This window comes from Ornithorhynchus anatinus, chromosome 11, assembly GCF_004115215.2.
Source record: "Ornithorhynchus anatinus isolate Pmale09 chromosome 11, mOrnAna1.pri.v4, whole genome shotgun sequence".
NCBI lineage: Eukaryota > Metazoa > Chordata > Mammalia > Monotremata > Ornithorhynchidae > Ornithorhynchus > Ornithorhynchus anatinus.
This window is the reverse complement of record NC_041738.1, coordinates 60,519,958-60,540,274: the sequence shown is the minus strand read 5'-3', so window position 1 is coordinate 60,540,274 and position 20,317 is coordinate 60,519,958. Positions and strand designations below refer to the sequence as shown.

Genomic DNA, 20,317 nt, shown 5'->3' with positions numbered 1-20,317 from the left:
GCACACAGTAAGCGCTCAATAAATACGACTGAACGAATAATAATTGTAGTTGTTAAGCACTTACTGTGTACCAGGCACTGTACTAAGCACTGGGGTGGATACAAGCAGATTGGGTTGGACACAGTCCCTGTCCCACCTGGGACTCCCATCCTCAATCCCCATTTTACAGAAGTAGTAACTGAGGCCCAGAGAAGTGAAGTGACTTGCCCAGGGTCACACAGCAGACAAGTGGTGAAGTCAGGATGAGAACCTAAGACCTTCCGACTCCTCGGTCTGTGCTCTATCCACTCCGCCATGCTGCGTTACAGTGCTCTGCACCGAGTGAGCGCTCAATAAGTACTATTGAATGAATGCCCCATCACACTGAAGGGCAGGGGCGGGGGTGCCCCACTCTCACCCCCCAGGGTGTCTCCTCCAGGAGGCCAGCCCTGATTGAGCCCCCAACTCCCGTATCCACATCTCCTGTATCGCCAACCCACCTGGGGATCACAATCCCACCATATCGCCGATATCCGTCTCTTTCGGGCCCTGCTGCTGCTTTTCTATTTTAGTGTCTGTCTCCCGCCCCCACCTTGTAAGCTCTCTGAGGGCAGGGATCAGGCCTACCAACCACAGAGTGCTCTCCCAAGAGCTTAGCGCAGTGTAAGCGCTTAACAAATGCCATTATTATTGCCCTCCCACCCCCCGGGCAGTGGGGGAAGGAAGCTGGCCGGGGTGGCAGGGAGGAGGGGGGGCACACGGGTGTAACGAAGCAGGTGAGGCCGAAATAACCAGGCGGCAGGCAGGCTGGCGTGAACCCGCGGGCCCATTGGAAGCCCCGCCGGGTCAGTCTTTAATTCCCTGCCCTAAGCCCCCCACCCTCCCCTCCCCCCGGTGTATTTACAGGGGCCGTGTGGGCAGTTGGCAGCAGCTGCAGAAATCTAGACGAGGGGTGGTGCCGAGCCAGCGAGAGGATCCCGACGGGCCCCCGGCCCCCACCACGCAGACACACGGGTAAACACACGTGTATACATGTGAGCGCAGAGGTATTCACGCAGGTGCACGCACTCGTGCCAACACGTGTAGACACACACACGCACGCACGGGTTCTGCCCCGGAGTCTAGATAAGGCATCGCTGCCCCAGTACAGAATCCCTTTGCCCTGGAAGGGTGGGTGGGCGGGCGGAGGTGGCCCCCGGCGGGGTCAACCGTTACCTTGGCGATGCCCTCGAACTGCCCCAGAGCCCGGGGGCACCCACCCCTACCCTGGACCGCCCCGCTCCCGGCCAGCAGGGAGACCGGACCCGCCCTCCCCCCACCCCCCCGAGAATCCAGTTGTGCCCTGGACGGGCGGCGAGTGACCAGATCTCACTCGGCCTGCCCCGCGGAGGCCTTCGGCCCCTCCCTCCAGACCCGGACGTCGACCCTGTATTGGGGAGCTGCAGTCCTGGGGTAGGGGGGGGATTTTCCTGGCTTGGGCTCCAGAGCTCCCGCCCCAGACGGGGCCCCCCACCTTTACCACCCACCATCCTCATCGCCCCCCCCAACGGTGGGCAGAGCTGGGACCCCCCTCCCTCTGGGAGAAGCTGTGGATCTGGCTCCTCTTCGGTCTTGAGGGGTGGGCCCCCGAGCCAGAACTAGGAGCTACTGGGAAAGCAGACGGGCCCCTCGGAGAGGAAAGCGGGTGGAGAAGGGGGTGCGACAAGCCTCCGGGACCAGACCCCACCCCCCTACATTCTTCCCCTTGGTCAGAGCCCCCCTTTAGCCTCTCCCTCGGAAGGCAGTTCACCCTCCCCGACCCTAGTGCAGGCAGGGAACTCCAGTTCCCTTGGGAGCGGCCCCAGATCAGGGCGCCGCTAAACCTGAACATTTGGGGTGGGGTGGCGGTTAATCAGGGTCTGGCTCTGGCTCTCCCGGTGCAGGCCCCGGTGCCTCCGGCTTCACGGGCCCGTACCGGCCCAGCTCTGATCCATCCCGGTGCTCAGTCCGACTTGGACGGCTAGTACGGGGACCGGGGCCCCCGCCGCGGGGCCTGGGCCGGGCCGGAGCCGACGCCCCCGACAGCAGGCGGCCGCCTGCCACGGTGCAGAGTCGGGAGGCGGGCACCGGACGGGGCCGGGGTCGACCCCCTGCCACCTCCCCGAGGCCGGTTCCCGCGGCGTTCTGTTCCTCTTGAGGGCTGTGCTGAGGGCGAGATCGGGCCCGTGCCAGGGCGAAACTGGGGCTGCAAGAGGCTGGCAGAGGCTGTCTCCCCCCCACCCCCTGCCCGCTGGTACAGTCTGGAGCAGAGCCTGGTCCCTGGCCAAGTCCCAGACCACGGCTGCCGGGGAGGGGGAGGGAAGAGTTCTGGGCCGGGCAAAGTCGGATGTGGGGCCGGGGACGGGGCAGGGGGGAGGGTCCTCCCGCCCGGAGCACCTCCGCCAGCGCAGGGTGGGGGTGGGGGCGGACCGGAGCCCCTGAGTCACCACGCTGGGGTCCCTCCCGTGACTCTGGCCCCGTGGCCCCCGGAAGACTTGCTTGTGGCCCTTCGGTGCCGGGCGATGGGGGGAGGGTCCTTTGCCCCTGAGAGTGTAGACAATGGGCACGGGAAGGGTGGGGTGGGGAGAGGGGCCTAGGCGCCACCAGACCTGGAACAGAGAGAGGGGCTCAGACGACGGACCGCGGGAGGGGAAGGGGGCGACAGGATCCCTCCCCCTCTCCCCCCCGCCGACACCCCTCCACTGGGGGGGGAAGGGGTCCGGGCCAGGAGCGGAGGCAGGCCCGGGACCAGAGTGTGGACAGCCGGGATGACAGCGAATGGGATGGGATGGAGACGACACGGACGGACAGGCCTCGGGACAGGCCTGGGGGGTCTTGGGGCCGGTATGAGGGGCTTTGGGGGTGAAGTGGGGAGCTTCGGCCTCCGGTCGGGAGGTCGGGGCAAGACCAGGAGGGGGACCGGGGAAGGAGGAGTCGGGGAGCTGCCCCTGGGGTGGAGGACGCCGGAGACGGGCCCGGGCCGGGACCCCTCCTGCCGGCCCAATGGGGGAGGATGGATGGGATGCAGACGGCGAGGGACGGGCACGAGGGAGGCGCAGATGGAGTTGGGCAGGTGGGATGGACACGGTGGAGGCGGCGGGGTTACACTGTCCCCTGTTGGGTCGGGTCGTACCTGCCGCGCCGAATATTCCTGAGGCAACCCGGGCAGGAGGCGGGGGCGGGGGGAAAAACTGGGTTTTAAAACGGGGGGGGGGGGGGGGGTGGTCCGTTCCCACCTGCGGCCCGGAGGGTCCCGGAGCTAGGTTCGGCGCACGGCACGGCCGGGGGAGGGGGCGGCTGCTCTTGAACCCCACTCCCCGCCTCTCCGCCTCCCGGCCCGGGACCACCCTGGGGACTCGCCCCCACGGCCAGAGCGGGGAGGGGGAGGTGCTCACTTGAAGCCCCAGCCGGTGCCGCCCAGTACGATGGCCGCCACCAACACTGCCCCCGCGATGGAGCCGATGATGATGTTGGTGCCGCTGGGCCCTGAGGACGAAGCGGGTCAGAACGGGGGGCGGATGGGGGACGGGGGCGTGGGCGCGAGAGGAGGGGGCGGCCACACCTACCCTTGTATCGCTCCGTCTCGCCGGTGGGCTGGGGCGCGGGCAGGGGGTCGTGGACGCTGCAGTCCTTGCCGGTCCAGTCCGGGTGGCAGATGCATTTGCCTTCGTTGCTGCAAACCTGGAGCGGAGGGTCGCGGGGGTGAGGCCGGAGGGCCGGACCGGGCCGGAGGGTGCCCCTCCGGCCCCCCGCCCCTCCCGGCCTCGCCCGGGGTCCCGGAGGCTCCGGATCCAATTCGATTCCGTCAAGTCAATCGTAGCCATTGAGCGTCTACCGGGCGCCGAGCACTGTACTGGGCGCCCGAGCGATCCCCATTCAGATCGGGGGGAAGGGGAGGAGTCCGAAAGGGGCCGGGGGCCCCTGGGAGCCCCTGCCCCCTCGGGGCCCCGGCCCACCCCGTGGTCGAAGCAGATCTTTCGGTCCCAGCTTCCGGGGCAGGAGCTGAAGTTGAAGGCGGCGGCCGGCAGGCACCGGTGGTCCAGGCAGAGCATGTTGGGGCCGCAGGGCGTCCCGTCCTCCACGTAGCTCAGGTCCGAGCCGTCCGCCAGCTGCACGTGCCCACCCCTGTGGGGGAGGTGGAGGGGGACCGGCCTCAGCCCCGGACCCTCGACCTCGCCCCTCGCGGGGCCGGGGGAGAGGGCAGGACCCCTCCGACCCGGGGCCGAGCCGTCCCGCCCCTCGGGGTTCCGGGTCGCCCCGGCCGACGTCCCCTTCCCCGGCCCGGGCTCGGGCCCGGGTTGGCACCCCCTGCCCCCGACCCCGGCGGGTACCTGCAGTCCAGCTCCTTGCTCTGATGGTAAAACGTGAAGCTGTTGATGTCCCCGCTCAAGTCCCCGAGCTTGGGGGTCCCCGAGATGTTGACGCAGAGAAGGAAGCCACAGAGCACGTCCCTGCCGGACGGAGGGAGGGATCGGCCCCGGCCCGGGGCAAGGGGAGCCGGGCACCCCCCCCCCCACGCCCCACCCTCCCGCCCTGGCAGAGAGCCTGGGGAGCGAGGGGCTTGAGGGGCTTCGGCCGGACCCCCGCCCGTTCGGAGGTCGGCAGGGCCCCGGCCGGACCGGATCCGATCCCGTACCGTAGGACCAAAGCTCGCCCCCCAACAGAGCCTCCTAAAGGTCACCTCCTCCAAGAAGCCTTCCAGGATCAGCCTCCATCTCCCCCCTCACCCGCCACCTCTCACTCCCTCAGCTCTTTCTTTTTTTAGACACACGGTATTGGTTCAAGCAGTTACTAGGCGCCGCCCTCGTAGATACAAGAGAGACACAAGATAATCAGGTTGGATCCGGTCCGGGTCCCAAACGGGGTTCCCGGTATTAACCCCCATTTTACTGACGAGATAACTGAGGTGCAGCTGCAGCGAGGTGACCGGCGCAAGATCACACAGCGGACAAGCAGCGGAGCCGGAATCAGGACACGGGCCCTGCGGACGCCCAGGCCCGCGCTCTGTCCACCGGGCGACGCTGCCCTTTCATGTAGGAATCTCTTTGTGGTCGGCCATTCATGTCTATTTTCTCATTCTCAGCGACCGTATTTAGTAGTTTGTCAGTGTGGCTGTCCACGGGACTCTAAGCTCCCCAGAGATGGGGGACGATCAAGCCGAGGACTTGCCTGCCCCCTCAAAATAGGCTCGCTCGATACCACCGAGAGGGAGGGGACGCTAGGAGACACGTGCAGCTCCCTCGGTGGGCTGCTGGGAGGTGTAGTTCGAAGGACGTTGGCTCCCGTGCCACCGTCCACTACAACACGCGTTCACCACCGCCAGCGTCCAGGCTATCACGGGATCAACCCAGCCTTCTGGGGCAAAGGGCCGGGCAGGACTCAAGCCTGGTCCGTCCCTCCCTCCCTCCCCGGCCGTCCGGTGGCCGTCCGGTGGCCGTCCGGTGGCCGTCCGGGCGTCCGGCCCCACTCACTGCTTGTTGCACTGGACCCAGCCGGAGCCTTTCCGCCCACAGTTGCCCCGCTCGGTGCCCTCCACGTTCAGCCGCTCGTAGCAGAACCGGTCAGCGGCACCTGGCGACAGGGCAGCTGGTGTCAATCTTCCTCCCGTCCCCTCGCCCTTCCTCCCCCCCCCCAGCTCTGCCCCCGCGCCTTCATCTGATGGACAAGGGAGGTGCCCCGGGAAAGGCCTCTTTAAAAAAGAAAAAAGGTTTCCGTTCGGCACTTACTAGGTGCCAGGCACTGTACTAAGTGCTGGGATGGATACAAGCTAATGGGGTTGGATACAGTCCCTGTCCCGCACGGGGCTCACGGTCTTAATCCCCATTTTATAGATGAGGGAACTGAGGGACGGAGACGTTAAGTGGCTCGCCCGAGGTCACCCAGCAGGCAAGTGGCAAGGCCGGGATTAGAACCCGGGTCCTTCTGACTATCCCCGAAGCAACACGGCTTCTCGGACAAGATGATCGGTTCCCACACGGGGCTCACAGTCTAAATGGGAGGGGGATCATTCATTCACTCAACAGTATTTATCGAGCGCTTACTATGTGCAGAGCACTGTACTAAGCGCTTGGAATGGACAATTCAGCAACAGAGACCATCCCCGCCCAATGGCGGGCTTACAGTCTAATCAGAATTGGATCCCCATTTTGCAGATGAGGGAACTGAGGCACAGAGAAGCGAAGCGACTCGCCCAAGGCCACCCAGCAGACAAGGGGCAGAGCTGGGATTAGAACGCAGATCCTCTGCCTCCTGGGCCCCGGGATCTTTCTGCTAGGTTAGGTTCGGGCCTCATCTAAGGCCCGGGGGTCGGAGGGGTGTGGGTGGCCCTTATCCTCTCAGATTTAATAATAATAATAATAACGTTGGTATTTGTTAAGCGCTTACTAGGTGCCGAGTACTGTTCTAAGCGCTGGGGGAGATACAGGGTCATCAGGCTGTCCCACGTGGGGCTCACACACTTTTTTAATCCCTATTTTACAGATGAGGGAACTGAGGCACAGAGAAGTTAAGTGACCTGCCCACAGTCACACAGCTGACAAGTGGCAGAGCCGGGAGTCGAACTCACGACCTCTGACTCCGAAGCCCAGGCTCTTTCCACTGAGCCACGCTGCTTCTCCGATGTGGTGTCCGGCCATTACCTCCACCCCACAGCTTCCTGGGCAAGGCGGGTGGCCACAGCCAGCCCACGCTGCCCTCTCGCAACTCTACCCCGTGCCACCCTCAGATAAAAAGTTGGCACCGAGACCACTCCCATCCCCCTCTCCCCTGGGGTCAAGCCCTTCAGGAACTGGGAGGAAAAGGAGCTGGGGGGGCAGGATAGAAGCGGCATGGTCTAGTGAAAAAAGTGCAGGCCCGGGAGTCAGAGGTCCTGGGTTCTAATCCCGGCTCCACTCCGAGCCCGCCGTGTGACCTCGGGCAAGTCACTTAACTTCTCAGTGCCTCAGATTCCTCAGCTGTAAAGTGGGGATTAAGACCATGAGCCCCCCCGTGGTAATAATGTTGGTATTTGTTAAGCGCTTACTACCTGCAGAGCACTGTTCTAAGCGCTGGGGGAGATACAGGGTCATCAGGTCGTCCCACGCGAGGCTCACAGTCTTAATCCCCATTTTACAGATGAGGGAACTGAGGCCCAGAGAAGTGAAGCGACTTGCCCACCGTCACACAGCTGACAAGGGGCAGAGCCGGGATTCAAACCCATGACCTCCGACTCCCAAGCCCGGCTCTTTCCACTGAGCCACGCGGCTTCTCGGGATTGGGTCCAATCCCATTTGCTTGTAATAATAATGTTGGTATTTGTTAAGAGCTTACTACGTGCAGAGCACTGTTCTAAGCGCTGTATCCAGCCCAGCGCTTAGTACAGTGCCTGGCAAATAGTAAGAGCTGAACATCTGCAATTTATTTATGTAAATAACTGTAAGCTCGTTGTGGGCAGGGAATGTGTCTGTTTATTGTTGTGATCCCCCAAGCATTTAGTACAGAGCTCTGCACACAGTAAGCGCTCAGTAAATACGATTGACTGAATGAATGAATGGAGGAGGGAGGGGGGATGGGAGGGGTGAGGGGGGATGGAAGGAGAGACTGCGAGCTCGTTGTGGGCAGGGAATGTGTCTGTTGTTATATTGGACTTTCTCAAGCGCTTAGTACAGGTCTTTGCATGTTGTAAGCGCTCAATAAACGATTGAATGAATGGAGGGGGGGAAAGAAGAAGGGGTTGGGGGGAGGGTGTTAAAAAGAACTCACCTTGGCCCCAGAGGGCCCGACACTGGCGATCCCGAGTTTTGCAGCGGCCTCCGTAGCAACGGCCCTTCGGGGGAGATGGACACGTTCTCGATCAATCGATCGATCATATTTATCGAGTCCTTACCGTGTGCGGAGCACTCTACTAAGCACTGGGGAGAGCACAGCAGAACCGAGTTGGTAGAGACGATCCCTGCCCACAAGGAGCTTAGAGTCTAGAGGGGGAGACAGACGGTAGAGAAGCAGCGTGGCTCAGAGAAGCAGCGTGGCTCAGTGGAAAGAGCCCGGGCTTTGGAGTCAGAGGTCATGGGTTCAAATCCCCGCTCTGCCACTTGTCAGCTGGGTGACTGTGGGCGAGTCGCTTACCTTCTCTGTGCCTCAGTTCCCTCATCTGTAAAATGGGGATTAAGACCGTGAGCCCCACGTGGGACAACCTGATTCCCTTGTGTCTACCCCAGCGCTTAGAACAGTGCTCGGCACATAGTAAGCGCTTGACAAATCCCCAACATTATTATCAATATTCATTCATTCATTCAATAGTATTTATTGAGCGCTTACTATGTGCAGAGCACCGTCCCAAGCACTTGGAATGTACAAATAAATAATCCCGCCTCGGCCACTGGTCACCTGTGTGACTTTGGGCAAATCACTTCTCTGGGCCTCAGTGACCTCATCTGTAAAATGGGGATTAAAAAGGTGAGCCCCACCTGGGACAACCTGGTCACCTCGTATCTACCGCAGTGCTCGGCACATAGTAAGTGCTTAACAAATGCCATCATCATTATTATATGGAGCTAAGAAGGCCTCTTGGAAGAGATGGGTCTTCAAGAAGTCTTTGAACGCGGGCGGGAGGGGGGAAGAGATGGATGAGAGGAGGGAGGGTGTTCCAGGCCATAAATATATAATATATAAATATATAAATAAATAATATTTATTTATTGAGCGCTTATCATACGCCGAACATTGTATTCAGCACTTGGGAGAGTACAGTATCACACAGTTAGTAGATGCAGTCCCCGTCTATAATAAGCCCCACGTGGGACAGGGACTGTGTCCAGCTCCATTAGCCTGTATCCACCCCAGTGCTTAGCACAGTGCTCCAGCGCTTACAACAGTGCTTGGCACATTGTAAGCGGAAGCGGCGTGGCTCAGTGGAAAGAGCCCGGGCTTGGGAGTCAGAGGTCGTGGGTTCTCATCCCGGCTCTGCCGCTCGTCTGCCGTGTGACCTTGGGCAAGTCACTTCACTTCTCTGGGCCTCAGTGACCTCAGCTGGAAAATGAGGGTGAAGACTGTGAGCCCCACGGGGGACAACCTGATGACCTTGTATCTACCCCAGCGCTTAGAACAGCGCTTGACACATAGTAAGTGCTTAACAAATACCATCATCATCATTATTATTATTATTAGAACAGTGCTTGGCACATAGTAACTGCTTAACAAATACCAACATTACTATTACAGGGCCTGGCACCTAGTAAGCGCTTAACAAATACCATCATTATTAATATGATTATCATTATAAATGAGCTTCCAGTCCAGAGGGACTGTCGAGGGACAGGCTGAGGAGACTGTGAGCCCGTCATTGGGCAGGGAGTGTCTCTAACTGTGGCCGAATTGTCCATTCCAAGCGCTCAGTACAGTGTTCTGCACATAGTAAGCGCTCAATAAATACGACTGAATGAATGGCAGGGGGGCGGGTGGGTGAGGAGTGACCAGGGGTGGGATCCCCCCGCCCCGGCCCTTTACCTGGTCGTTTTCACAGTAGTAACCGTCCAGTTTGTGCAGGTTAGGGGGGCACTGCGAAGGAAAGGGGACGGAGAAGGGGAAGGGGCGAAGGTGAGCCAGGGCCGGATCCCCCCCCCCCGGACCCCACCCCGGGGGCGAGCCCTCCCGTCGGGGCGGGAGGATCCGAACCCAGAGCCCGGAGCTCACCTGGCTGGAGTCTCCCGTGCAGGTCTCCGGGACGTCACACTCGTTGACCGCCTCGCGGCACGACACCCCCCGTGGCTCGTACTGGGGGGAGACGGGAGGAGGAGGGGGTCTGGTCCTTGCCCCTCTCCCCCTCCGCCCCCCGTCCCCCCCCCAGCCTCGTCCCCAGGCCCCTCCTCACCCTGCAGCCCCTGCAGCACAGCCCGTCGCTGCACATGGCATCGTGGGTCAAGGTGCATTTCTTGCAGCAGCTGCCGCCGCCGCGGGCACACTCCTGGGGGGCGCAGGGAGGGGAGGGTCAGCCGACCCCGGGCCCTCTGGGCGCCCCCTCCCCCAATTAAAGCCCCCAGACCCACCCCCCAGCCCCTCCTCACCGCCAGCGAGCCGCAGTCACACTCCTCTCCGGCCTCCACGAAGCCGTTCCCGCACTCGGGGGGGTCCAGGAGCTGGGGCGGGGGGTCAGGGGTCATCTTCTCACACACACACACACGAACCCCCTCCGGGAGAGACCACCCCCATCCACCTCTCGGGGTGGGAGACCCTCCCCACCCCCCCCCCCCACCGGGCTGGGCAGAGGGAGACTGATGGAGACGGCCAGGCCTGAAGAGGGGAGGGGGGGAGGGGGAGAAAGGAAGGGGTGGGGGCGAAAAGAAGGGGTTGGGGCGAAGAAGAGGAGGGGGAGAAAGGAAAGGGTGGGGGCGAAAAGAAGGGGAAGGGGCGAAGAAGGGGAGGGGGCTCTCGGAGGGACCGGCGAGGCCTCCAGCGTCTTGCCTGGGTGGGTGGGGCCCGGTGGGTTTGGTTGGAGGTGGCGGGGAAGGGGCTGGGGAGGGGGGCGTTGAGGGTGTTGGGGTGGGGGGGCTTGGGTTTGAGGGTGGGGGGGTTGGGGTACTTTCAGGGGCTTGTTGAAGAGGCAGCCGCCGCCGCCCTCCTGCAGGAACCGGCTGTACTCGTCCAGGCTGCAGCGGGAAAACTTGCGCGGCAGGTAGTACCTGCGGGGGGCACGAGGAGCCCGTGACCTCTGACCTCTGACCCCCAACCCCCCCGCCCCGGGGACCCCGGCCGAGGGGCACGTTCCGCGGGGGGCGCCTAAGGGGACGGGGGACGGGGGCAGGGGGCAGGGGACAAGGGACAGGCCGGAGAGGAAAGGGCAGGAAGAGGGGAAAGAAGGGAGGGGAGGGTGGGAAAGGGAAGTCCAGTGCTCTGCACAGAGTAAGCGCTCCATACAGACGATTGAACGAATGAATGACTGAATGAATGAGTGAATGAATGAATGAAGAGAGAAGGGGAAGGAGGAAAAGGGGAAGAAGGGGGGGAGAGGGAAGGGGAGGGAGGGGAGGAGGGAAGAGGGGAAAGAGGGAAAGGGAAGAGAGAAGGGGAGGGGGAAGAAAAAAGGAGAGGGGGGAAGAGGGAAAGGGAAGAGGGGGGAAGAGGGGGAAGAGGGGTGGGGGACAAAAAGAGGGGGGAAGGGAAGGGAGGAAAGGGGGAAAAAGAGAGGGAAAGGAAAGGGTAAAGAGGGAAAGGGAAGAGAGAAGCAGAGGGAGGAAAGGAAAAGAAAAAGAGGAGGGAAGGAGAAAGGCGAAGGGGATGGGGGAGAGGGAAGGGAGGGGAGAGAAGGGAGGAGGGAAGAAAAAAGGGGAGGGAAGAGGGAAGGGAGGGAGAGAAAAGGGTAAAGAGGGAAAGGGAAGAGAGAAGGGGAGGGAGGAAAGGGGGAAGAAGAGAGGGAAAGAGGGAAGGGAGGGAGAGAAGAGGGTAAAGAGGGAAAGGGAAGAGAGAAGCGGAGGGAGGAAAGGGGGAAGAGAGAAGGGGAAGGGGGAAGAAGAAAGGGAGGGAAGAGACTGTGAGCCCGTCGTTGGGCAGGGACCGTCTCTATCTGTTGCCGAATTGTCCATTCCAAGCGCTTAGTCCAGTGCTCTGCACAGAGTAAGCGCTCAATAAATACGATCGAAAGAATGAAGGGGAAGGAGGGGAAGAGAGAAGGGGGGGCTGGGGGGGGGGGCGCAGATGGGCTCTAAGGCGGCTCGGGGGCGGCCCCTTGTGGCGAAAGTCCGGAGCTGCAGGCCGCACCCGGGGCGGCGGCGGCCGGGGTCCTCACCCGGGGGGCCTCTCCCTAAGGGCCGGGGGGTCGCGGGGCCTCGGAGGCCTCAGCTTCCCTTTAAAGCGCCGGACTCAACGGGGCAGAGACACACCCCTGGGCCAAGCTGGACTTGGGGGGGAAATTGGGGCGGGGGGCGAGGGGAAAGGGGGGAGGTGTGTGGGAGGGGGCTGAGGCCTCCGCTCGTCTCCTCGCGGGCCCGACCGACCTCCCCCTCCCACCTGCAACCTTCCACTGCGGGTGGCGTCCCACCGGGTCCCCCCCCCCCAAGCCCACCCGCGGCCCCCTCGCCCCCCGCCGCTCACCCCGTGTCCTCCATGATGCAGCCCAGCCAGGTGTCCGGACACTTGCACTCCCCTGCGGACGATCCGGGATGGTCCTTGGCGGCGGCAGCCCCCACCCCTCCTCGCCCCCGGGAATCCCCGGGCCCCCCGGACGCGCCCCCTCCCCCACCCCAGCGGGGCAGGCTCTGTCCCCGAAGAGGGGCTGACCCCGGGGGGCTCGGGCCGGGGGAGGTCGAGGGACGGGGGCGGGGCGTGCGCCCACCTGCCGAGGTGCGATGCGTGTTCCACATCATGCCCAGGTTCTGGCCCAGGGTCTGGGCCAGGGTCACCGCCATGGCCCCCACGTTGCCGTACTGCGGGGAGGAAGGGCAGTTTATTGCTCCGTCGTCCTCCCCCGAGCGCTCGGTACAGCGCTCTGCGCGGGGCAACTGCTCAATAAACACCGCCGCATGAATGGGCCCCACCGGGCCCGACCCTCCTCCACCCGTGTCGCCGCCCCGACCGTCTCCCTTCCCCCTCCGGGGGGGTCCTGACGACCCTCCCCCACCCCCCCCCCATCTCGGTCGCCCCCTCACCTCGTTGACGCCCCCTCCCCTAGCCGGGGAGCAGATCCCCCCGACGTAGGCCGTGCCGCTGCGAGAGCTCTGGAAGGTCCTGCCCCTGGTGCGGAGAGGGGTGGAAGAGGGCCTGGCTGGAGACCCCCCCACCCACTCCCCAGGGATGAGGTGGGGGCCGCCGGACCGGTCCTCCCTCCCGAGAGGGGCGAGCGGGGGCCGGGGGCGGGGGTCGCCTCACGAGAAGAGGTGGACGGCGTCGCTGGGCTCGGGCATGGCCTCCCGCCGGTAGCGCATGAGGCGGCCCAGCGTGTCCAGCGGCTCGTCCTGCACCCGGACCTTGTCCCCCGCCGCCCAGGTCTCCATGGCAACCAGCACGATGCGCGTGTTCAGCTGCTCCTTGTACATCTGACGGGGGCGGGGGGCCGTCAGCGAAGCCAGACTCCGGGGTCCCTTCGGGCCCCGGCCTACGTCCATCCCGCTGCGCAGTACCGCCAGGAATTCCTCGCCCCGAGCGCAAGGGGGTGATGAGAGGGAGTGTGGTCTGGTGGAAAGAGCCCCGGGCCTAGGAATCGGGGGACCCGGGATCCAATCCCGGCTCTGCCACCGGTCTGCGGTAGGACCTTGGGTAAGTCACCTCACTTCCCTGGGCCTCGGTGTCCTCATCTGCCAAATGGGGATTCAGTACCCGTTCTTCCTCCTTCTTTAGACTGGAGCCCCATATGGGACCTTTCCTATGGTATTTGTTAATAATTGGGCTATTTTTTAAGGGCTTACTATGTGCCAGGCACTCTACTAAACCCTGGAGTAGATATAAGATGATCAGCTTGGACACCGTCTTTGTCCCACTGGGGGCTCACAGTCTCAACCCCCATTTTACAGGTTTTGTAACTGAGGCACAGGGAAGTGAAGCGACTGGCCCGAGGTCACACAGCAAACACGTGGTGGAGCAGGGATTAGAATCCAGGTCCTCTGACTCTTAGGCCCATGCTCTTTCCACTCAGCCACAGGATCTGAGTGGGCACGCCGTCGGTGCCGGGGTCATCCCTGCTGTGGGGGAGAGGAGCGGGGCTCACCACGTCGGCCAGGTTCACCACGGACTTGGCAAAGTTGCTGGTGAGGATGACGGATTGGCGCAGTTGCTCAAACTGAGAGGAAGAGAGGAGACGGGCGATGGAGGGCGGTGCCAGGAGACCGGGGCCTAGGGGTGCCCGGGACGGGCAGTGTCCAGGGGAGGAGGGGGCAGGGGGTGGGGAAGGATGGGGCCGGGGAATATCGTAAGCTCCTTGAGGGCAGAGATCACGTCTACTTAACTCGACTGTACTCTCCTAATAGCTTAGTACAGTGCTCTGCACACAGTAAGTGCTCAATAAATGTGGTTGACTGACGGGGGAAGGTGGGGGACAGGGGTTAGGAGAGGTGTCCAGCTGGGTCCTCTCCAGCCAACCCATTCACCCCCGGCCCACGCTCCTCGACCGGTGCTCCCTCTCCGTGCTCACCAGCTGGTGATCATTGACGACGATCAGCTCCACGTACTTGGTCTCACTGTGGACCGTGTGGTGTCCCCGCCGGACCTGGGGGTGGGGGCGGGCGCCGGGTGAGAGGGACCGGGGCCATGGGTGCGCCCCGCTCCCCTCCCCCGACACCCCGGGCCTACACCTCTTCCGGACCATCCGCGGATGTGCCTGCCCCTGGAAGCTTGTTGTGGGCACGGCATGTGCCTGTTTATTGTTCTAGTGTCCTCTCCCAAGCGCTTCGTACAGTGCCTGGCACACAGTAAGCGCTCAAAAAATACCACTGAATGAATGCACAAAGCAGCGTGGCTTAATGGAAAGAGCCCGGGCTTGGGAGTCAGAGGTCCTGAGTTCTAATCCCAGCCCGGCCACTTAATAATAAATAATGTTGGTATTTGTTAAGCCCTTACTCTGTGCCAAGCACTGTTCTAAGCGCTGGGGGCGATACAAGGTGATAAGGTTGTCCCACGTGGGGCTCACAGTCTTAATCCCCATTTTACAGATGAGGTAACTGAGGCACAGAGAAGTGAAGTGACTTGCCCAAAATCACACAGCTGACAAATGCCAGAGCTGGGATTGGAACCCATGACCTCTGACTCCCAAGCCCGGACTCTTTCCACTGAGCCCCGCTGTGTGACTTTGCGCGAGTCACTTCACTTCTCTGTGCCTCAGTGACCTCATCCGTAAAATGGGGATGAAGTGTGTGAGCCCCACGTGGGACAACCTGATCACCTTGTATCTACCTCAGGGCTCAGAACGGCGTTTGGCACCCGGTAAGCGTTCAACAAATACCATCATCGTCAAAGCCGCCCCCTCCCACCATAGGAAGCCCCTCTCCCCCTCACCCCCCGGCTCCACCTGCCCTGCTGGACTCGGCAGCCCCATACCTGCCTTTTCCTCCTTAGTCGGGCCCGGGGCGGGGCAGCCAGGCCGAGGCCGGGGGCGTCAAACAGGCACCCTGATGGGGGTGGGGCAGAAGACCAGTCAGGCGGGTTGAGGGGTGGAGGGGCCCAGGGGCCACCTTCCCTTTCATCCCTCTCTCCCCATCTCCCTCTCCGAGCCTGGTCCCCATGCAGCGCCCCTTTCCTCGCCCCCGTTCTGCCTGTTACTGGTTCCCAGCATGCGCCAGTGTCCGATACGCCCAGGTGCCCAACATGCCCCGGTACCTGGCCTCACCTGGCTCTGTGCAGCCCACAGCCGGGCGGGAAGCGGGGGACCGATAGATGAGGTGGGGAACGGGTCCCTCCTGGGGATGGGGGGGGCGTTGAGGGGCGAGGGCTGATACCCAGACTCTCCCCGGGACAGGGGATGGAGAGGGAGCAACTCCCTCCGTCCTCCCCAAGAGAAAAGCAGCTCCCCCGGTTACCTCTACACCCTGGGAGTGTCCGCCCAGTCCAGCCCGGCTCCCATGTCCTATAACTCGTTCCCGTGGCATCTTTGGGTTTGGGTTTGGGGTCTGGGTCGGGGCCAGAGCAGAGTCAGCTGCGGGCGGCGGGGGATGGGGCAGTGGGGAGGGGGTTTCACTGAAACCAGAGGTGAGGTCACCAGGGGACTGGGGTAAGGTTACTGGGGGGTATCAGGGCTGGGGTTACTAGGGGTGGGTAGTGAGGCTGGGGTTACTGGAAGGTCACATTGGATCACCTGAGGTTACTGGGGGCCAGGGGGCTGAAGTTACAGGGTGTCGAGGGACTGAGGTTACAGGGGTTGGGGGACTGAGGTTACGGGAGGTGGGGGGATTGAGGTTTCAGGGAGTCTAGGGAGTGGGATTACTAGGGGCCAAGGGTATGGGGCTACAGGAGGTCGGGGTACTGAAATTACAGGGGGTCAAGGGATTGAGGTTACTGGGGGTCAAGGGATTGGGGCTACCAGGGTTTGGGGAACTGAAGTTACGGGGGGGGTCGAGGGACTGAGGTTTCAGGGAATTGAGGGAGTGGGGTTACTGGGGATCAGGGGACTGAGGTTACAGGGGGTCACGGACCTGAGGTTACAGGGGGTTGGGGGACTGAGGTTACTGGGGGCTCAAGGGAATGGGGGTACAGGGACTCAGCCCCACTTTTCCTCATCTCCCCCTCCCTTCTGTGTCACCCTGAATCGCTCCCTTTGCTTTCCTCCCTCTCCCCACCCCACAGCACTTACGTCTATAGCTGTCATTCTGTCTATATATTGCTGTCTGTTTATTTGTACTGACGTCTGCCTCCCTCTCTCTAGACTGTGAGCTCACTGTGGGCAGAGATTGTCTCTCTTTATTGCTGTGTTGTACATTCCCAAGCGCTCGGTACAGTGCTCTGCACAAAGTAAGCGCTCAATAAATATGACTGAATGAATGGATACAGGGGGTCAGGGGACAAGTTACAGGCGTTGAGGGACTGAGGTTTCAGGGGGTCAGGGGACTGAGGTTACAGGAGGTTGAGGGAATGAGGTTACTGGGGGGTCGAGGGAGTGGGGCTACAGAGGGTCGGGGGAATGAGGTTTCAGGGGGTCTCGGGACAGGTTACTGGGGGTCGGGGGACTGGTTACTGGGGGGTCGAGGGAATAGGGCTACAGGGGGTGGGGGACTGAGGTAACTGGGTTCAAGGGACTGAGATTTCAGTGGGGTTACTGGGGGACGAGGGAATGGGGCTCCAAGGGGGTCGGAGGACTAAGGTTACGGGGGGTCTGGGGTTACAGTGGGGAAGGGGTTACCGGCGAGGCAGTCTCCTGAGGCTCCAGTGTGTAGGTAAAGTTTCCATCTGAGAAGACGCCCCTGAGGGAGAGAGAGAGCGTCAGCCCCCTCCGCCATCCCCCCCCCCACCCCACCGCCTCGTACCCCACCCTTATCCTCCGCTTCCACGGAGGCCTGGTCACCGTCTCCCAAAGCTGCCTCCCTCATTCCCCCTGCCTCTACTTACTGCAACCCCTGGCAGCTGGATAAGGCAGCGAAGGATTGTGGATTTCCACGCAGTCGGCCCTGGTAGTAGCAGTGCTCTCCAGCCCCCTGAAATGTAAATATCTCTAGACCGTAAGCTCGTTGTGGGCAGGGAAGGCGGTCTTTGGAAGGCCAAATGACTCGACTTGGCATATTTTGGACACGTGAGGAGGAGGACTGATTTTCTGGAGAAGACACTGATGCTGGGAAAAGTCCAGGGAAAAAAGTCCAGGAAAACATGGGAGAGGCAGCCCGGCAGCTAGATGGACAGAGACGATGATAACGGAAGAACCATTAGAAAGGTTGTGGATTATGGCAGAGGACAGGGAGTTCTGGAGAAAGTATTTCTATGGAGTGGCTATGAGTCGGAAACGACTCGACGACACTTAATAATAATAATAATGATATAGTCGTATCATGTTTTCCCCAGCGCTTAGTACGGTGCAGTAAGTGCTAAAAATATACGATTAAACGAATGAACGAAAGGGGACAAAGAGGGGTTGTTGAGTCTAGTAATCGTTCCCCTAAACCCTGCTCCCGCCCAGTGTAGCAAAGCCCACCCGAAAGGCCTGGATCTCCCAGCTCCAAGGTGCAGAGGAGAGTAATAATAATAATACTAATCATAGTTTTTGTTAAGCATTTACTATGTGCCAAGCAGTATACTAAGCCCTGGCGTAGATGCAAGATAATCAGATCGGACACAGTCTCTGTCCCACCAGGGACTCCCAGTCTAACAGGCTTTTGTGTGTGTGAGTGTTTTTGTTTCTTTTTTTAAGGGTATTTATTGAGGGCTTACTATGTGCCAGGCACTGTGCTAAAGGTTGGGATAGAAACTGGACAAGGGAACAGAGGATGTGGAGGATGCTGAGCTCTTAAGGGGAAGGGGGAAGGAAGAGGAGGCGGCAGCGGTTGGGGAGGGAAGGGTGAGAAAATTCAGAGGAACCCAAGCAAAAAAAGGTGATGGAATTCAAGAGGGCCACAATTAAGGCTGAGCCTTTTTCAATCCGTGGTATTTACTGAGCTGTGTGCAGTGCACTGTACTAAACGGTTGGGAGAGGGCGATACCACAGAGTTGGTAAACACAATCCCTGCTCACAAGGAGCAGCGGTCTAGAGGGGAAGGGACACTACGAGAAGCAGCGGGGCTCAGTGGAAAAAGCCCGGGCTTGGGAGTCAGAGGTCATGGGTTCAAATCCCAGCTCTGCCACTCGTCAGCTGTGTGACTGTGGGCAAGTCACTTAACTTCTCTGGGTCTCAGTTCCCTCATCTGTAAAATGGGGATTAACTGTGAGCCTCACGTGGGACAACCTGATGACCCTCACGTGGGACAACCTGATGACCCTGGATCTACCCCAGCGCTTAGAACAGTGCTCTGCACATAGTAAGCGCTTAACAAATACCAACATTATTATTATTACAAAAACCAGCACGATTCAGCAGGTTGGCGGAGGCCATCGGCAGGGGTACGGAGGGAGGTCCCGGGGGTAACTGCTGCCGCTTGACTGACCCGCTCTGCCCCTTAGTAGAGTTCTAGCTCCAGTTCCTGTCACTGCGTTTTAGCCAGGATGTGAAAATCCATCCCACCCCAAGAAGGGAAAGAGAAGAACCACATGAATGCTGCTTAGAGGATCGGCGTGGCCTAGTAGATAGAGCAGAGGTCTGGGAGTCAGAAGGACCTGAGTTCTAATCCTACCTCCGCCACTTGTTTGCTGGACAAGCCACTTCACTTCTCTGCACCTCAGTTACCTCATCTGTAAAATGGGGATTAAGACTGGGAGCCCCACGTGGGACATGGACTAGAATAATAATAATAATAATGGAATTTGTTAAGTGCCTGCTATGTGCCAAGCACTGTTCTAAGCGCTGGGGTTGAGAAATGGTAATCAGGTTGTCCCATGTATAGCACGGATAGCATGTATCTATCCTAGGGCTTAGTACAGAGCCTGGCACATAGTAAGCGCCTAACAAGTACCATAAAAGAAGCAGCGTGGCTCAGTGGAAAGAGCCCAGGCTTGGGAGTCAGAGGTCATGGGTTCTAATTCCGACTCCGCCACTTGTCAGCTGTGTGACCTTGGGCAAGTCACTTCACTTCTCTGTGCCTCAGTTCCCTCATCAGGAAAATGGGGATTAAAACTGTGAGCCCCATGTGGGACAACCTGATTACCTTGTATCTACCCGGTGATTAAAACAGTGCTTGGCACATAGTAAGCACTTAAATACCAACATTATTACTATTATTATTATAAAAAAAAATTAAGGTAAAAAAGAAAACGAGGGGCAGTCGCTTAACAAATATCATAAGAAAAAGAATATCTAAGTTCAAAAAATGAAAATGATCGCGGGGAGGGCGGTCCGGCCTGGAGAAGAGGTCACAGCCTCCAAGTCCCAGAAGCTCCAGATTCAAATTCAGCCTTAAATGGTAGCAGAAGAGAGCTGGGTTAGACCAGAGGAAGAACTGGCGGATTCCCGGGGCTGTCACTCCTGGGAGGGCGGCCCAAAGGGCCTGATCTCTTAGCCTCTCCGGGAAGGGGACCCCTCAGACCCCAGCGGTCCTTGGGGAGACCCCCCACCCTCGCCCCCAGTGGAGAGTTGACTGCTGAGCCCCGAGCAGCTTGGGTGGGCCTGTGAGGGGGGTGGGTGGGGGGATGGGGGCCTGCCCCTCCTTCCCACCCACCCCCAGCTCGCCCCCGCAGCCTCCCAGAGATTTTCTCTGCTCCAGTTGCGGGTCTGCGCGGTGCTAAGAAGGGTGGGGGGCGGCGGCTGCGGCCGGGGCTATTTATAGACGCTCATTCATCTTCCTAAAAGAGCCGGCGGGGGCGGGGGGCGGCCTTGCTCCCCCTCCCCCCGCCAGCCCCAGCTCCCGGAGCCTGCCGGGGGGAAGGGGTTGCCTCGCCTCCTGCCCCAGATGGGGGGATTCCGACGGAATTTAGGGGAGGGGGCTCTGGGGCACCGCCTCCATCTCTCCCCAGATAGGGCCTTCCTCGGGCCCGGGGCGTCAGGAGGCAGAGAACTGGATTCCAGCAACTGTGGGAAGGGGTGAGCTGCTCTAGGGGAAAAAAAGACCCCTCTGTCTTCCTCCCGAGGCCGCCCCAAGGTCCCTCTACCATTCATTCATTCATTCAGTCGTATTTCCTGAGCTCTTACTGTGTGCAGAACTCTGTACTAAGCGGTTGGGAGAGGACAATACAACAAGAACAGACACATCCCCTGACCAGGAGCACCCTCCCCTCCCTCACGGGATCCTCCATCCCCCCTCCCCAAGGCTACCCTAAGGATCCCCTATCCCTCTCTCCAAGGACCCTCTCC

At 60.8% G+C, this 20,317-nt stretch overlaps 1 protein-coding gene across 3 annotated transcripts in view; it reads right to left on the bottom strand.

Annotated features, from left to right (window-relative positions):
- Window positions 1-787: 787 nt before the first annotated feature.
- Window positions 788-20,317, bottom strand: part of ADAM11 (ADAM metallopeptidase domain 11) — a 29,722-nt gene continuing 10,192 nt past the window's right edge. Inside the window, exons 5-28 of one of the 3 annotated variants that reach the window (XM_029075966.2) lie at window positions 16,996-17,081; window positions 16,790-16,850; window positions 15,474-15,563; window positions 15,284-15,353; window positions 14,995-15,065; window positions 14,093-14,167; window positions 13,670-13,741; window positions 12,835-13,001; window positions 12,615-12,699; window positions 12,302-12,392; window positions 12,061-12,112; window positions 10,553-10,652; window positions 10,038-10,109; window positions 9,845-9,937; window positions 9,667-9,747; window positions 9,481-9,531; window positions 7,738-7,801; window positions 5,469-5,568; window positions 4,329-4,448; window positions 3,954-4,122; window positions 3,564-3,678; window positions 3,393-3,483; window positions 3,131-3,148; window positions 788-2,606 (exon numbers count right to left, since the gene is read on the bottom strand). In XM_029075966.2, coding sequence (XP_028931799.1) covers window positions 2,591-2,606; window positions 3,131-3,148; window positions 3,393-3,483; window positions 3,564-3,678; window positions 3,954-4,122; window positions 4,329-4,448; window positions 5,469-5,568; window positions 7,738-7,801; window positions 9,481-9,531; window positions 9,667-9,747; window positions 9,845-9,937; window positions 10,038-10,109; window positions 10,553-10,652; window positions 12,061-12,112; window positions 12,302-12,392; window positions 12,615-12,699; window positions 12,835-13,001; window positions 13,670-13,741; window positions 14,093-14,167; window positions 14,995-15,065; window positions 15,284-15,353; window positions 15,474-15,563; window positions 16,790-16,850; window positions 16,996-17,081 — 2,010 coding nt within the window. In that variant the 3' untranslated portion in view covers window positions 788-2,590. Of the gene's footprint in view, window positions 3,149-3,392; window positions 3,484-3,563; window positions 3,679-3,953; window positions 4,123-4,328; window positions 4,449-5,468; window positions 5,569-7,737; window positions 7,802-9,480; window positions 9,532-9,666; window positions 9,748-9,844; window positions 9,938-10,037; window positions 10,110-10,552; window positions 10,653-12,060; window positions 12,113-12,301; window positions 12,393-12,614; window positions 12,700-12,834; window positions 13,002-13,669; window positions 13,742-14,092; window positions 14,168-14,994; window positions 15,066-15,283; window positions 15,354-15,473; window positions 15,564-16,789; window positions 16,851-16,995; window positions 17,082-20,317 lie in introns of all 3 variants that reach the window. The other 2 variants (XM_029075965.2, XM_029075967.2) reach the window with 2 other exon arrangements.